At 38.0% G+C, this 18,209-nt stretch overlaps 1 protein-coding gene across 4 annotated transcripts in view; it reads right to left on the bottom strand.

Moving 5' to 3' along the window:
• LOC135691602 (formin-like protein 2) overlaps positions 1 to 17,394 on the bottom strand; it is a 65,549-nt gene extending 48,155 nt beyond the window's left edge. Inside the window, exons 1-5 of one of the 4 annotated variants that reach the window (XM_065209496.2) lie at positions 16,975 to 17,394; positions 16,197 to 16,336; positions 7,264 to 7,325; positions 5,905 to 5,988; positions 28 to 203 (exon numbers count right to left, since the gene is read on the bottom strand). In XM_065209496.2, the coding sequence (XP_065065568.2) occupies positions 28 to 203; positions 5,905 to 5,988; positions 7,264 to 7,325; positions 16,197 to 16,329 (455 nt within the window). In that variant the 5' untranslated portion in view covers positions 16,330 to 16,336; positions 16,975 to 17,394. Of the gene's footprint in view, positions 1 to 27; positions 204 to 1,732; positions 3,741 to 5,904; positions 5,989 to 7,263; positions 7,326 to 16,196; positions 16,337 to 16,974 lie in introns of those variants that run through there. The other 3 variants (XM_065209495.2, XM_065209497.2, XM_065209498.2) reach the window with 3 other exon arrangements.
• Between the last annotated feature and the right edge of the window lie 815 nt (positions 17,395 to 18,209).

Consider the following 18,209-nt stretch of genomic DNA (forward strand, 5'->3'; position numbering starts at 1 on the left):
ACTAAAACGAAGCGTTGAAAATCTTACGTTGGATTTGGACTTGATCGAAGGTCTACTTCCAGTGACGTCAGAAGGAGTTCCACATTGATGATACCTTTAAGCATTTTTTTGGACGGGTGCTTTGAATACAACTGTGGATTAAGGTGCTTTTCAAGCTGATCAAGGTAAAAGCGCGGGCCTCTCTTTCCATCTTGCATTGCGTCCTAAAAGAAACTATCATTAATAAACCAAAATTCCATTAACAAGAAGGGTGCTAAATGCTCTCTTTGTTAGTTGATTTTCCTGAAGGACATTATCAGTGTGTCATTGACATAATTCGATTTGATATCATTTTGGATTGAATAATACAGCGCTGGATAACATGTTCTTAACACTGAATTGCGTTGAAGACCCCGAGAGTGTTCTTGAGTCTGTAGGTTAGATCGGCATTGTTAGTAAGGTAACCCGAAATTAAATTAATGAATATATAGCCAAAAATATACAATAATACCAAACATATTGGTAGAAATATAGTCTGACACATGTTTTTCCTGCCAGGTGAGGAAATAAAGATATGAGAATAGAGTGTAGAAAAGGGAAACATATTAGAGTAAGAAAAGCAACATTGGATCAAAATGGGCTTATTTCTTAGAGCCTTGGGGAGACAATACTCCATGTGGACATTTGATCTCTAGGTATAAGCAAATTGATAAGGTTGTTGTTAAACCTATAACCTAAGACACACTGTAAAACCCATTTGCTACACACTTTCCATGCATAAAAGCAAGTTTATCATTCGACAATAGCTTATTACGGATTTATTCCAACAGGCTTTTCTTGATTCATACCAAGACAACATGTGTTTGGCTAGAACACAGGCTTTGTTGCTCTTCTTAAACTCTAACAAGCGAAAATACCGTACAAATATCCTGACTGGCCAGTCTTTGGAAACATATAACTAAATTTAACTACTGTTTCCAAAGAAAATCATAAAATGCGTGCTAAAAGATACTAGCGTGCTACTTCCATTAGCAGGAGCTTCTACCACTTGTGTAGATAGTTTCTGCTACCATAAGTCTAAAATAGGCCTTTCAATATGCATTAAAACTATGATCAGGTTAAGACGACATTCGTCCCTAGCAAAGCTTCAAAACAACAAATTTGATTCAAAAGGTGTTTTCTGCACATTCACATACAGACTTCACTTGCTAAAAATGTATACGTGGAATATGCATCAGCAGTATTGCAAATGCCATACGACTACAGTGCACTCAAACTTAGGCCCAATTTTAGCTGCATCTTCAAAACAATTACAGTTTCAGTATGACGTTGCAAAAATTAGTGTGAGAATGGCTCAGTTGTTAGAGACGTTGACTACAGACCCAAGGGTCCGTGGTTCGAGTCCCTGGCATGACCCAACTTTCACCTAGAGCGAGGAGAGTTGCCAGCTCTCTGTAATTCCAGGCATAGGAATCACGAGGTGTGGTCACATCGAGAGGAAGGACCAGGACACTGCTCGATAATCATAAGCTTCTCAGTGTCCTAAAAACTACCTTCGGATGCTAGGTAGAAACAAATACAAAATACAAAAAAAAATCTCCAAATAATATCACATCCAAATGCCAGTGATTTTAAGAATCTAAGAATCTAAAATTTAAGAATCTAAAATTGCAAATGCTTTCGTATCCTTATTGAAATGTGACTTCAACATTTACGGTGCACCATGCAAGAAACCAAACAAAAACTTTCTAACCTCCAGGTCAAAAGATAGCAGAGACACGTCGTCTCGTGGAGATGTCCTGCTCTTAACAGATAGTGAGTCATTGTCAGGTTCACTGAAAACTGACCAATAATTGCTCATCATCTTGATAATTCTCTCTCATTAAAACTAAGCTAGTCTGCTAAGGTTTTGCTTTAGACAAAGGCAACTGTTTTGCTACAACTTTCCATTACATTGCTTATCCTTTGAAATGTAGGCTCTGTTGTCTTTGTTTTGATCAATTAGAGATTGCTCCACTGGGATGCAAATTTAAATTTGCAAGCATATAACAACAGTGACAGCAACGGAGTTCTGGTCTATTAAGATCTTTCTCTGAATAACACAATTATCGTCTATAAACAGCAACAGTTAAACAATAAACCAGATGGCTTCCTCTGCGTGAATTTCTTTCATCAAGAAACTGAATAAGGCTATTTCAGTGCAAAAATTTTCCTTCAAATCTCCAAAGGTCATGCGTTTACGTTGCTTCAAACAGTTAAACCAAAACAGCTCTACTTCTAAGCGTGAACTGTCGATCAAACCCTTGCTTTCCTTCCTTGTTCGTTAATTCTATTCAGAAGCCCATGTCGAAGAGGAGGTATAATAACGCAATTTTGCTCCATTTGCTGGTGGCTGCTTACACAAAGGCGCAGTTCCCAGAATCAATTTGTCTTCATCTGTTTAATTTCCCTACGTTGTCATAAAAGCGTCCACTTCATTCTTGGATTTTGATCCAAGTATAACGAATTCCTCTCAACATCAAACACGCAGAATAACAAATAAACCTATACGGCATTCTAATATAAAAAATGGCATGCCGCTCATTCATGATTATCGAAACGATTATAAGCGATATCTTATGACTAAGAATTGTTGGACAGGCGCTGTATACAAGCAGGTTAAAATTCCACCGCAAATACATCCATCTTCTAGCGTTGAAAAACAGGTTGCTATAAAAAATTCTCAATTATAATAATACGGTCACCAGACCAACTTCACATATTCTAAGTTGATGTTAAAAGCGAATGGTTTGACAATGTATATAACTTTAGATAAGAAATACAACAAGTGGGGGATTTAACAGCGTTTCAGTATTTCCAAGCGATAAAATTAGAAGGAAAATGCAGAGAAACATTGCCACTCCAAACTTGCAGTGATCAATATTTAACAGGCTTAAAAGATTAATTGCCAAGAGCTATCAGCCAAAAAATTATTTGGTCTGAATGCATCTTAGCGTCCTTATAAGAAGACAGGGCATGCTGGGAGGGTTAAGCAATGAAACTCTTAGAACACCCTCTCTAACGTCACACCCTTCCCAGTCCTCACATCTTTGCCACAACCAAAATACTGTCAAAGCTCAACCGTTTTTCTTTTCTCGCTCACCAGAACATGTTTGTGTAAAAAACATATGCGAGCGAATGTACATTTTTGAGCCTTGAAGCAAATAGGCAACCAAGAGATGGACAAAAAGATCCAAGACAAGATGTGGGAAAGGCTGTGGGATAGGCGTGAATGAAAGTGCTGGGTTTCGGCTTATCAGACTGATAAACATATATCAAGCTGAAAACAAGGTCAGGAATGAGGTTCCAGTGAAATCAATTCCTTTTGGGAGTCTGCCAAAACTGACTTCCTTCTCACAAGTCTCAGCAAAAGTTGAAAAACATAAGAGAGTTATTGGGGCAATCGGATGTGACTGGGAATATGCACATTTATTCAGCATAGGAAAATCAAAAGAAAAGGCCCCTAAAACAAGTCCACTGCGCCTGCCCGAAAGGCTTAATTTCCACCACTGGCCTCAGCCTTTACTATGAAGATACAATTTCCAGTACGTTTCTACAACAATCATGTCTTCTGCGTTTAAAGATTTTGTATAGGCCTAGCATTATTGGTTTCTTTATATCCAATTTTACCGGGCCTATACTGCTGGGCCTACACTGCTGGGTCTATACTGCTGGGCCTATACTGCTGGGCCTATACTGCTGGGCCTACACTGCTGGGTCTACACTGCTGGGTCTATACTGCTGGGCCTATACTGCTGGGCCTATACTGCTGGGCCTATACTGCTGGGCCTACACTGCTGGGTCTACACTGCTGGGTCTATACTGCTGGGCCTATACTGCTGGGCCTATACTGCTGGGCCTATACTGCTGGGCCTACACTGCTGGGTCTACACTGCTGGGTCTATACTGCTGGGCCTATACTGCTGGGCCTATACTGCTGGGCCTACACTGCTGGGCCTACACTGCTGGGTCTACACTGCTGGGTCTATACTGCTGGGCCTATACTGCTGGGCCTATACTGCTGGGCCTATACTGCTGGGCCTATACTGCTGGGCCTATACTGCTGGGCCTATACTGCTGGGTCTATACTGCAGGGCCTATACTGCAGGGCCTATATTGCTTGGCCCAGCTGCTGGTCCTCTCTTGCTGGGCCTAACTGTTGATCCTCTGCTGGTGGGCCTAACTGATGGCCCTATATTGCTTGGGCTAAACTGCTTGGCCTTTACTGCTAGGCCTATACTTTTGCCTGTCACTGATATATTTCTGAAATTGAAATATGGACGCCAAAAAACCAACATAAGGACAGCAAAGCAGCCCCTTGTGCATGGTGCGTACTGGTTTCAACTGGAAATGTTACAAGAATACAGCTGTAGCTCATAATGACACTAGTGGGTTATCACTGAGTACAAAATTGCAATGAGAGTGATCAATTATGGGTGTGACTCAATGGCAGGAATCACTGTAACATACAACTCAAGGTTCTCTTAAGGAAGATTCCATGCACAGATCTGTTATTAAAACGGTGCTATTAACATCTCCTGCTATAACTCTCTAAAACACTTCTAGCTACTTTACATCATCACTAGCTGTAACATTGAGATACTGTTAATAATTGGAATGAATACTTTATCTTATCACTTGATAACACGTATGACATGTACCTAAAAGTTATTGCAGGTAGAAAGAGATATGTTTATTTAAAATTCTTAATATACATGGACAATTTTCTGCAAAAAACTCGAAGACTACGCCTAAAAAATTTTGCGCTTCATATCATGAAATTTTCCATGTTCAAAGTTGGTGTATGCTATTATCCGAACTTGCTTGAAAGCGACAACATTTAGGAAGAGGATTGCCAGCATTTTTTTAAATAAACTTGAAAATGATATCTATACTGGTTTAAAAAATTAATTCCCTGGAATCCTGCCAATTGAACATAAGTCCTTTTGATAAAAAAACGCAGCAGTTAATAAACTCAGACAATTTACCTCGTTTTTTGAAGCACTAGTCAGTGTGGCATGCCTAGCTCCAAATAAAGAATATAAATACTCCATCTGTTAAAAGCAGCTTTAATTCTTATTGCACTCAGGGCATTAAGCACATTGAATCTGAACTTCCCTCTTTGTTAAAAACATCTGTTGGTCTGGAGGTCACAGTAAACTCAAGACAAGAAGATCATTGAAAACATCCAGTTGAAATAAAGCGACTTTTCATTCGACCCTGATGTACTAATTCTTAGCTATCAGAAATTGGTGAATGCAGTTTTTGTTTTACACTCAACTTCATTCATAAATAATTACCTTTTCAATTCTAGTGTAAGCTCAATTTCAAGAAGCTTTCCGGAAAAAATTGAAGGACTCTTTGCCAACGTTATTCATATCATTTCATCTCTTTGCTTTAGCAGCAACCAAAAAGTGGACGATTAGGAAGATGCGCACATATTGCTTCAAATTGTTACTGTAGACACTAACGGAAAGTGTCAACCGTCCTATCAAACGATCCAAGCTAAAAGATTTCACTGAAAAACGCTATCATTGCTAAAAGCTTATCTCCTGAGCAGAATTGCCAGAAGAGAAAGCTTTTTAATAACAAAAACACAGTTGCGTGAAACTCTCAAGTACTGTACCGCCAGAAAATGGCGAAGCAAGACGTTTTGCCAACAACTTACTTTAACCAAATGCCTTTTGACATTGATTGGTTCTAAATAGTCTGAAGCAAATCTATCGTCTATAGAAATAGATGTTAATTCACTATTCTCTAACTGGTTTATCTCTGATATCAAATAATTTAAATTTTTTAGCTACGGGTGCGAGAACTTTAAAATTATACTTAATGTCGATATGAAGTCATCGACGTCAAAAACTAACAAAAAATTATGGTACTTACGTGTGCTTTAACCATATTCCATTTGTGACCTAAAGACGTTCCTTTTAGTTCCAAAATCCTTTCTGTTGACAACTCTATGGTATCCTAATATAAGAAAAAGATTAGAGAGCATTCTTTTACAAAGACCAATTATAATGGAGTGGACTATTTGCAGATACAAAATTGAAACGTCGCCAGGCTTGGTGAAATGTTTGATTAAGCTACAGAAGAGGGGAAAAGCAGAAGGGGAACTCCAATTATAACAACTGGACGCTTGGTGCAATGTATTGAAGGTTGATATAGTTCTCCATCTGAGTGAAAGCTCACTTAAGGCAACAAATTTATCGTGATAGCAACGAAGGATGCCTTTCCTAAACGAGTACAGCTAACTACGTGATCTCAATTACTGCAAAAGTTAGGCAAAATTAGGGAAAGTACCATCACAGTTTGTTTTCTGTCATATTTCTATAAAGCCCATCATAGTTTGAAAAAGTAAATGTTCTTAGGGCGTGTCAATGCAATTCTTGCCGTCACAACCATTCTGCCTCCAGGGGTCCGGACAGGATGGTTTTATATTTGATACAGTTTACAAGATTTTAAAAAAATACAACTTTATTGTTGTATACTATTGGCCAGAACGCTAGATACGAGCTATAAAGAAAAGGTGGCTGAAATAAAATATGCCAATAGAATCAATAACGTGACATTCTACTCTGGAAGTTGCACTTCAGAGCAATGTGACATACAATAACGACATGGTAATCTTTTAAGGGGTTGAAAAAGGTCAGGGGAAGTTTTCTGTCGGCTTTCATTGAGTGAAAACAGTGTATCGCATTTCATCCTAATTCATACCTTGCAAAAAATCCTGATTATATTCCTAGAATGAAATGCGAGAAACACCGATACCTAGTTTTCTCCGACAAAGGCTAGTTGGCAAAGACCTAGAAATGTGAGCGAGTGGAGTGAAATTCTATGAAAAAAGGAAAAACCTTGAGGATTTAGCATCTTTCTAGAAGCCAAAACACGAATCGTTTGACTTTGGATCGAAATAAGAATAGATCCAAGCAGTGGCGGCGCCAGCTACTGCCGAGTGGGAGGGTAATGGGCGTGAAAAGTGAGACCACGCCCTAATCGCCTCGTTTTAGTGCTTTGTACCAGGTCAAGTGCTGGTGCTTTTTAACCCGTTTTTAAACGAAATATGTAGACCATGTTTCGAAAAAAGTGGGGGGTAATTACCCCCCATACTCCCCCCTGGCACCGCCACTGGATCCAAGAAACATGGGAGATTGCAATTCCACCTCAAGGCAATATGGTCGCATGAAGCAAATTTTTCGGACCAAACATGGAAAGAAATAATGACCACATCAGCAGCCGGCCTACCAGCATTGCATGAAACTGTCGCTCGACTTCTTTTGCCTCGGGCAGGTCTTCTTCAAAATCATCTGCCAAAAGAAAACCAAAGGTTCTCAAAATGGAGAATAATAAGATTATTTTTTAATACACATACCAGTTAAATAAATAACTAAAAAACAAAGCAATAATTCTCTTTTAAGAAATAGAATTTATTTTCACTCTGGTATCCTCGTTACTTTTTAAACTAACACGCAAGACCAATTATCATTATATGCAACCGTGCTCGGATCAAAATAGTTATTATAAATTATAGGAATTACACTGATTCCTTAAATTGTTCAATAAAAACGAAATAGCCCCAACCATTACGAATATGTCCTAAAAAACGGATATTTTACTCCGTTTTTCATTTTCCTTTCAAGGTCAAATTAACAGAGAGCGCAATAACACAATTCTTCCCTGATTAGCATCTATCCAAATAAAAACATTTTTACATCTAGCTGTCGATGAAATAGCAGTATAAATTATTAAAGATCGGATATAAAACATGCTATGGGCAGACTTCAAAACTTTGCCTGGTTGACTGAGAAATTAACGATTCTTAATTGACGATGGACATATGCAGAATATATATATTCCAGGATAGATAGAGGCCATTGATTTTAATTGTCGTGGAATAAGACTTCAAACAAGATAAGACTGAAGTTATGCTTTACACAAAGAAGCAAAACTAACGCAAACGCTATGTTGAGGTGCGTTTGGCGTTTCTGCCTCTGTTTGATTGCAAATGTTACGATCGATATCTCATCAAGGCTAATTTTATCAGTTTAAAAAGAGCTATTTTTCATGAAAGTGAAATGTTTTGCAATAATTTATCTCAAAAGATAAACAGCCAATCGCAAAACAGATGTTAAAACTAGCCAGGCAAAGTTGATGGCTGCTACGAAAAAGTCTCTGCATCAAGTTTTTCCTCAAACAAAGGGCTTAAGAACCTGCCAGCAACCCATTCTTATGTCCACAACAAACGTTAACTTATGCAGAGCTGATCAAGTTTGATTTGACCAAGCATTTTTTCTTCAACAATATTAGTAGAACATCTAGCCTATGCGCAGACTCTATTGTTTTCGACTCGGTTCCTCTGTTTCCTTTTTCCTACCTTCTCGTTGAGTTGAATAAAAAATTTTTTGTTTGATTCTAGAAGACCAAGCAGAATGGAAAATGTCAATTCCATAGACATGACGACATGATTGATCCTAATGTCACAAGGGACATCATTTCACAGTGCATAGAGACATACTTGGGTCATATTGAAAACTAAATTTTTTATGAATTTACAGTCTGCTAGAGCAAATAATGAAGAGTTACACAGAAGGTCAAAGTTTTGAAAATAAGCGACGATGTATTTTGTATTAAAGCGGTTCTACTTCGATCGGTTTCGCCACTTTTCTAGCTGCGCACACACAAGTTTGGGCCAGAGTAGACAAAATAATGCGGTACATTAGCTGAGCATGCAACCTAAAAGCCCATAAATTTGTAACAGGTTCGAAGATGCAAATTAAGAAACAACAGACAGATTAATAGCCTGGCAAATAGTAGTGTGTTAACCTGTGTATATACTGACATCAAATACACAAGAAAACCAAGTTAAGCTAACTAGATGCTTGTGGCCAATATCAAAACAAGTGTTTATGCAGTATGTCACTTGACCAGTGACACTAGTTTCCAGTCCGCTTACTTTGCATCTAGGATAGAACAGAAGAGCGGAAAAATTCTGAGCCAAAATAGAGCATAACATCATGTATTGAGAACGGATTGCTTTTCTTGAGCAGGAAGCTCGTATTGTATTCCAGCTGATGTTTAGGTAACACCAGTGGTAATGGCCAATAAAATATTTCGAACAAATCACGAGAAACTATTCAATTCACCCATACTTAGTCACCCACAACTCTTCAACTACTTTTTGATGCAACCATAATAGGACCTGCCTCGATGCCAATAAAGATAAGATTGTAGCGTATATGTGGTTACAAGAAGCAAGGTGTTGGCGGACAGTCTCGTTTTCATTAGATCTCAAAAGCGAGACTTAGTTAGTTACCAGTCTCCTAATAAGAATAACATTTGGTAAAAAGCTCTTTGATTATTTTTGGCGATGTTTTCACCTGCAAAACAGTTCTTTTGCAGCCTATATTCATTTTAGAAACAGACATTTTGTGTTAATCCGTAATTTTAACAGTTGAAAATTGTTTTCGAAATCTTGAACCATGTTTTGTTTAACTTTTGTGTAGTGTATCTCGGTGTATCCTATGAAAAGAAAAATAATTCGATCCACCCTCGCACTTTTTGTCATCGGAAAGCAAGCCGATAGCTTTGTTGATTAAGAGTGCAATTCCAACCTTCGATAAAAGTCTCTTAAGATTAACTTTAACAATTATTCGGATAGCACTCAAAACATTTTAAACAACACCATGCGATATATTCACTGGATCTAATTGAAACTTCAAACATGGCGCTTAGAATAATGCCCGACATTCGCGTTTGCATAAATTGACAGAGTAAAGAACACAAAACGCCGCAACGAAAATGAATGCGAGTGAAAACGAAGATAGCAAACAATTCTAGATTGATATTCTCAATGCATAAGAGTTTCCTTTGCAACGCGTTTAAGGACTGTAACATTCTACATCTAAAATTAAATAGACCGGCATCCAAAACCTAGAAATACATATAAAGCTTCGATCAAATTCCAAAACTTTCCAAATGAGCAGCAAGGTTAATGTAAAAGGGACGTTCTCAAATGGGCTTGATAATACCATTTTCCGACCTAATTTTGAAAACAGTTTTCGGTTTCAAATCTTAAACCTCTGTCACTGGCTCATTGAATCAAATCCATGGAACACACAATATCATCTTTAAGAAAATTCTAGATCGAATTTCCCTGGCTGAGTAAATGAAACTGGAGGCTAGTGGATGTCTAGCAGTTATTTAAAAAAACTAAGCTACGGGGCTGGTACTAAGTTTCTTAATTCTTTTGTTCCTTTTTGACCAAGAAGTTTTTTCAAAGGTTTCATATTTACCAGAGCTAAAAATCTACTTTTTAGAACCATACGACGTAACATAAGATAAATTTCTGCTATCTGCTATTTCTGTCAATGAACAGGAAATAGGTGCCTGAACGTCAACAAAAATCATTTCCTACCCATCTTCAAAAGACGTTCTTTATAAAGTTGCAGATACCCAATACTATGGTATCTTATTTTTTTATTTTGGTCATCTTATGATTCGGTTTCATGTAGACGTTTGTGTTATCTTACTCTATTTCCTAGTTTTTTTTTAAATTTGCCTAAGCGCTGAAATGTAAAAAGCGGTGAAATGAGACACAATTGGCGTTGTCTCATGGGTGACGCCCATTATCCTACCACTCTGCAGTCGCTTGGGCTACATAGCCCTGTCCTGGGACAAGAACATTGGTCATGGAGTCTTGTAATCTTTCCTTCTTAAAGTAGAAAATATTGCTTACAAAATAGCTTCTACTCGCACTTTGAAGTTCCAATGCGTAACCCCAGGCACCACGCAGCCGTTGGGCTAACAGGGGCTATAGCCCCTCTCCCCAACCCACCCACTCGTTTGCAATAAAAGGTTAGAGAAATTTTGGAATGTTTACTCTAACGCAATTTTTTAAAGCTTCATCTCACGGATCCTAAGAAGTAGCAGTTCTTCTTGACAGGGAACCCTTTTTCAATTTTGCTTCTTTCAGAGTTTTATCTTGTTTAATGCTATGTTGTACTTTCTAACTTGGCTAGCATTGTGTTCAATTATTCTTACGCTAATAAGATCTTTAATTATAGTAACTGATATCTTCTCTGATTCGTACCGTTTATAAATTCTAAGTGGAAAGAAGAAGGAGCTTTCCAAAAGGGGCATTTTTTGGCGTTCTGAAGGGCGTGGCCTAAAAACTTTTTCGCTCTGCCTTTTAATCCCCCTCCCCCCCCCCCATTTTTTGACTGGTGCGCAGTTCCTCTCAACCACTGCTTGTCATATTTTGATTTTGACCTACCCATGAATCCACTCTAACCTATCTTTCAACAAAATCATTCACGTCATGTTATGATGACTTTAATAATCAACATTTGTAACAAATGTCCAATTAATTTGCCCTCGTCCTCAAATTCAGTGCTTCCTAAACTCAGGGCATTTTTTAAGGAAATTTGACTAGTGGGCCAAATCCTCAAGAGGGCCCACTTTTTCGCGACCAGAGCCCTTGACCCCTTGACTCAAAAAAATGAAAATGAGTATAAAAAGAATAAAGCTATGAAAATGAGTATAACAAGAATAACAATTCAATAAAACTTTAATAATATGTTTAACATTTAAAAGTTTCTAAAAAGTTTCTAATGTCCAGAAAATGTCCCGTCACAGACAACCAGAGTCACTCGAAAAGAACTTTTTAATGAATTCCCTCTCTCTATAGATCTCTGAATTTGGCTCTCTGTTACGTCTGTCTTTGCTCTTGAAAAATTCGAAAACTGCAGGTCTTGGGTCAAAATATGCAGTCCCTGTGCCATTGAGAGAGACATGCATGTAGCTGTTAATTGATTCTGGCTTTAGTGATGCTCTGCTGGATATTTTGATATTATTATAATGGGAGACAGCTCTCTCTGTTGCCATGCTATGTGGTGTCAAGGTGAGGAAGGAAGCAAGGAATTTTCTGAGCAAACCAATGCTGGCCTCTGTCATTTTTCTCAGCTTCAATGCATAGAGTGTGCCAGAATCTTCTATCTGGCTATAGACTTGAACTTTGCTTAGGTTTGTCCATGACATGCAGACATCAGAGACAAACTCTTCAACCTTGTCCTCTCCAAATATCTGGCTCACAAGATCTCTGCTGGCATTTATCATCTGCGCTGGTGAACTTGCATCCAATATCTTTTTTAAATTGTTGATTGTTTCATCTTGCTCAATGTTCATGCGCTGGTCTAGAAAGTTTATTGCTGATTGAACAATTTCCACTCTGATTGGACCATCTTCTCTGCGTAGTGATGTGACAAACCTATGAGCCTGGCTGGTTTTTCTGATATTTCTTTCTCCACTGCTTTCTTTACTTGAGTTTAAGTTCTTCAAGTATTTCTCTTCCTGCCCACCAGGCACTGGCATCTCCTTCATGACGTTCAGGTTGACAATAGCTGCATCCCTGGCTGTTAATACATCCAGTAGGACGAGGTCAGATTTTTGAAAAATTTTCTGTAAGTTCTTGAAAATTTTGCACAGATCATGCATAACAGTGGTCAACCACACTTGCTGTGTGCCATTGCCCCATTTCATAAGAAATCCTTTTGCAGATGAGCTTTCTTTTCTGTCCGAATTTATGGTTCCATCTGTCATTTTTGTCCAAAGCCTTCTTGCTGCTTCCAGGTTATTCAAAATTGCTTTCAGCAAATTCAAAGTGTGCTCTGCAAACCTGACCTCAAAATGCTTTGGAAAAGCAAGAGCCTGATCATTTTCTTTGTGCAGCAACTTTGTGCGACGTGGGGATGAGTGGAAGAATGTCGAAAGAGCAAGAACATCAGCCATCCAGAGATGGAGTTCAGGGACCTCAGATTGAACAGATTCAAGGGCCAAATCTGAACGATGACAAACACACCACGCTGTCAAGATATCCCTGCCAATATGTTGTTTGAGCAATGTCCATAATCCTGCGTTTTTGCCTGTGTTTGCTTTTTCTCCATCAGTGGTGACTCCAACAAGCTTCTCTGTCTCCACACCAACACTTTTCAAGCACGAAATAAATGAATCAAGAAGTCCTTCAGCTCCTCCTAAATCACTGCTGGCGATGCCAAGAAAAACGGTCTTCACACTCACTTCATTCGTTGGGACTAACCTTGCTGTTATAAATTTAGAATCAACCTGCTGCTTGTCAGCACTTCCATCAATTTGAACAGAAAAGCACAGACAATCTTTTAATACATCAGCAGTTTTTTCATCTCTTGCTTAGCAACTATGTCTCTCATTGCTGCATAGGTTACTGGATCCCTATAATGGTATACAGAGCTTGGTTGACTAAAAGGAACAAAATCTGTGTGCCATCCTTCTGTCTCAAAATTATGGAGTAAAGCATTGCTATGTTCAGTTGCCAAAGACCTTGATGGCCAACTTCTTGCACTGAGTGTTTCCGTTCTACAATCATTGTAAACATCAACAGCCATTCGTAAAAGAAACTCTAATGTTTGTATTTTGCATTGTTTCATAACTTTGACCCAAGGATGACTGTCTGACGAGAGACTCCGCGCTTCTTCAAGTTTCTTCAATCTTAATGCTTCATTGTGAGCAGAGGAAAGCAAATGATCAACAAGTAAACACAGTCTGTCTTTCCCATCAACCCGGACTCCACTGGCAACTGGTATTCGTCCATTAGTGGCATACCTTTTCACTTCAGGTTCATACTTGCTGCAAAGTAAGCAAGTGACAACGGGACGTCGTCGTTTTTTTTGTTCTTTCTGTTCTTCCCTACTTAATTCCAGGCAAGATTCAGCTAAAAGCAGCCAATTCAAGTCTAATTTTTTGCCTTTGTACCAACGATCATCTGTGGAATCGATTTTTGACGAGGCACTGTCTGGTTTCGAAGTTTCGGCGTCAGCAAGGCCAAGGCCATGGCCTATGTCTGCATGAGTATCATCACTATCGACATCGTCAATGACATAATTTTCCTAAGTATTAAGAAAATATTCGTTGACGTTTTTATCATCTTTCATTGAATCGATGAAACAGTCAGAAGCTGTACTCACCTCAGCAACGGGTACTGCAGTTGATGAGTTTTGATCGCTTGTTGATTCGCCATCAATAGGACTGGCAGTCTTAGGCCGACTGCTGGTGTTTGATTTGGTAAATCCAAACAAGGAGAGTAGCGATGTTTGGCCACTTGCAGTGGCAGCCTCTTTCAATTCATTCTTCTTTTTTTCCAAACGTTTCTCGTGACCACTCTTTGTTGCTTTTCTTTTCATTTCTAACATGGATTTCTAGCTGACAAACTTTTGATCTTTCTATTTCGATTTTAGAACACAGTCTAAAATGACCATGACAACACCAAACATAAACTAGCAACCATAGCAACATAGAGCCTCGACAGAAAACCCAGAAAGAGGATAGATATGCAAAGGGCCTTTCCGTCTGTGCTCAACAAGTGGCACAATGTGAAAGACTAATTTTTTACTTTTTACATTTTGAAAAAAACATTTGTGAAAAGGGCCCAAACTAGTGGGCCGAAAGCCCTAAATTTTGCTTTTTTACTGGGCCGGAAGAGGGGCCCACTGGGCCAGTGGCCCAGTAGTTACAATGTTAAAAAATGCCCTGCCTAAACTTCATTATAAAGGTAATTGCCATGAACAGGAAGAGAAACCAGTTAAATTGCTTAAACTTATTGCCTATAGCAATCTTCCAAACGGAATTACTATAATATAAATTCACTTAATTCTGCTTGATAGAAATTCCCTATTTCTGCTTGATAGAAATTTCTTGGTGAACAAAACAACAAGAGACCCATAGGGGCTTATCAAAACATCAAAATAAATGGCATGCTAGGGTGGAGGCTCAATTGAAGGCAGAAGCTTTTTAACAATTTTTACTTCCAGGTTGTGGCTTATTTAAGAACGAGACCTATACAAAGGGGGGGGGGCCAATTTGAGGATGCATGGTCTGGTTGCATCCTTACTCTTTGTCTATTGTACACCACAAGCAGGGGGAGGCAGGGGGTCAGGCTCCTCAATTTTGTCTCTATGTTAAAGATTTAAGTAAGCTCTCCTTCTCTCTTTCCATGCTTGTCTACATCAAAAGGAATGCATTAGTTTTCTTTGGTCTGATACCCTGACAGCTTCTGATGGTGCACAGGGAGGGGTGCACTGCTATACTTGACCTGACAAGATGTACTGCAGAATATTTTTCTGACAAAACTGATGGCATCAGGGTATCAACGTTTACAAATTATAAACTTTACATATAAAGTCAATGAACAAGAAATTTGAGAGAGCTGCTTAGTTTGTTTTAAGACATATATTAGAAACAGTATTACCAGATACATTTTCTGGGAGTAAATATTATAGAATTATAGAATTATGCCATATTTTGGCATATTTTCACGCAACAGGGTCGAAATGCAAAAAGGCTTTCTGCACAGCTCTGTCACTTTCCCAGCTAAGTCAACTCCCACAACTAAATAATTAGTCTTTGAAAAATTTAGTCCAGGCACAAATATGGGACAAAGAAGTTTAGTATGGGGCTTCTTAAAGCACGCTGCATCTATGACCCTTAAAATGGTCTTTAGTAGAAACAGTAGAGAAACTTAAATTGATAAACATATTATCATTTGACTTTTTTATACAAAACCATTTACTATGTTGGAACATTTTTATTTCAATCTAAAATCAATATCAGCATACATTGTTTATTTTTATGTTTTTGTCAGTGATTCTTATAAACATCACTGCAAAAATAAAACGAGCATTCAAGCTCAAAAAGCCTTTTTGTTAGAGACTGTGGAAACCAAAACAACTTCAGACCATAACCAAAGTTTAGAAACCCTGGTTAGAAACCTTTATTTGAAGACTGAGCTATTAAAAAAATATCTTATTGTGTCTTTGTCACCAAAGAACAAGTATTTTGTGGTAAAACAAAAGAGATATTCAAGGTTGTGTTGTGAGAAGATAGGCCTAGATAAAGAAATTCCTGTACAATGCATGAGGTAAAAAAATCTATATTGTTTGCACGCATGGATGAGAGTTTCAAATGAAATTTAAAAAATTATTGTAGCAACATTATCAAATCAAAATAAAAGTAACAACTAAAGTGAAATAAAAGCTTTTGAAAAGTCAGTTGTTAAAGAATGAGTGTCTTGAATCTTTATCAGTCAATTTCTCCAGTCCAGAGATTTCAGTGTTAATAACAGATATTTAAACAGTTTTTAAATTACATACCCGAATTTTGATCATGTCCATTTTCATGAACCCCGCCTCCATTTCGTTGCAAGGAGTTTTGTTTCTTTTTTGAATGATCTTCGAACATTGAAATGTGCTGCTCAAAACTTCTCCTTTTCGTTTTCGAAGACATACTCTCTCTGGATGAAAAAAATGCCCAAAGTTATAAGCTGAGACAAACTACAAACCGACTTGGAGGAAGAGTTTTACACGAAAAATTTGTAATATAATAAGTCGTTGGTAGCTACTCAATATCTTAGCGGGTAACCACATCTCAAACCTAATGAAAGTTTCCACAGCTGAAATTTCACCGCACAGTATATACAGTGCTTGTTTGTAACAGTTAATGTATGGTGAGAGCATTTAAGTTTCGCGAGCGGCTAAAAAGCAAGTCTATTAACGATGAAAAGCCCCTTCACAAATTGAAGTACCTTGGCATACCAACTCGTTCAAGTAATTTCTTGCGCAAGTGTTTTGCAAGTTCTCGTAAACTATCACTGTAATTATTGATAAAAAGTCCTGACGTACAGCCTAAATAAAAAATGGTACAATTAAAAGTAATACAGTGAATAGGTTAGACATCTTCTTGTGACTAAGAAACAAGCCATGAGTGTATCGCCTACGCTCCTTTCAGATTTTGTTATTTAGGCCGTGAGAAAAATCAGTGTTGGCAAGCAGTGACAGTTACCATTCAACGGTACAAGGAAGTAAACACGTCTAGGTTGCAAACTAAGAAACAATCTTCAAATTTCAACTGTAGATAAATTAAATATCATACCATGATCTTGTCTCTTCTTCACGTTTGTTGCAATCTTTGTTTTGAACTGACTGTTCACTTCCTACATAAAATTGTTTGTTTTGTCATTTGCGGCGTCAAAGAAAAGGTCAGTACCGAAGGTCATAAATCTGGAAGCTGACATGAAAGCTGCAGAAACCCGCGGGAAACCGCAACCTGCTATGGATCGTTGTTGTTGCACAACGAGATACCGTTTGCTCCACTGGTCACCTGAACAAAATTAATATTGTCTTACTGAAAAAAGTGGCAATATATGTTGGGAAATAAATTAGGTAAAAACCAATCTGTCAGTTAAAATAAACAAAACCTAAAAGTAAATATAGTCACTCTTTCTACTTGACGCTGACAAGCAGCAATGTTCCTTTTCGTATGTTTTCAATTGTACAGTCTCTTTAATTGACTTTAGTTCCATGAATTTGGTCACACTTTGATTAACTTTTACTTTGTCCAGTATCAAATTCCATGCAATAGCTGCTCTGTGTTGAAATGACTTTCTACCAAATTCTGTTTTAGGACGACCCACCAGCAATCGGAGCGAGTTTCTCAGATTGAATTCGGTTGTTCCTTTTCAATAAGACTTTTTATTTCGGGAATTCCCCAACAGTAAAATGTACTATGGGACAAAATAAGTAGCCTTTTAGTATAACAGTATTTTAATGATTGTCAACCGACATAACTTAGAATGTCATGTTACTTTACTCTTTTTGGAATGTTGTGGATCACTTTAGCGACTCTAATGTGACTTGTCTCCAAGTCATCTAACAGTGAAGAAGAGCATGATCCCCAGACAGCAATACCATATGTTACACACAGTATCACTGTCTTAAATTAGATGGTTTCTAAGCCTCCCTTAGGCACGAATTTCAAATGTCTCAGGATTTTGTTCTTTTTATTATATCGCTTGCAACTTTCTTAAATTTGTGGTTTCCAAGATAGCTTACTGTCTATCCTTACACCGAGACAGTCTGATAATTTTTTGTTATCTATTACTTTATTTCCAAAAGTTATTGGCTGAAGTGGGCCCATGAAAGTATTTCCATTTAGTATCACTGCTTCTGTTTTGCCCTCATGAACTGTAAGTTGGTTAAGAGAGCACAACTTGTAAACTTCGTTCATGACATCTTGTAGTGCGATGCACACTTCATCAACACTAGATCCAACTATAAACTCGGGACTCGAGAGAAGAACTCCAGGGCCATGCCCTCTTTATATTACCT

Source organism: Rhopilema esculentum, chromosome 13 (assembly GCF_057945365.1).
Source record: "Rhopilema esculentum isolate cy_ngs chromosome 13, ASM5794536v1, whole genome shotgun sequence".
In the NCBI taxonomy this organism is placed as follows: Eukaryota; Metazoa; Cnidaria; class Scyphozoa; order Rhizostomeae; family Rhizostomatidae; genus Rhopilema; species Rhopilema esculentum.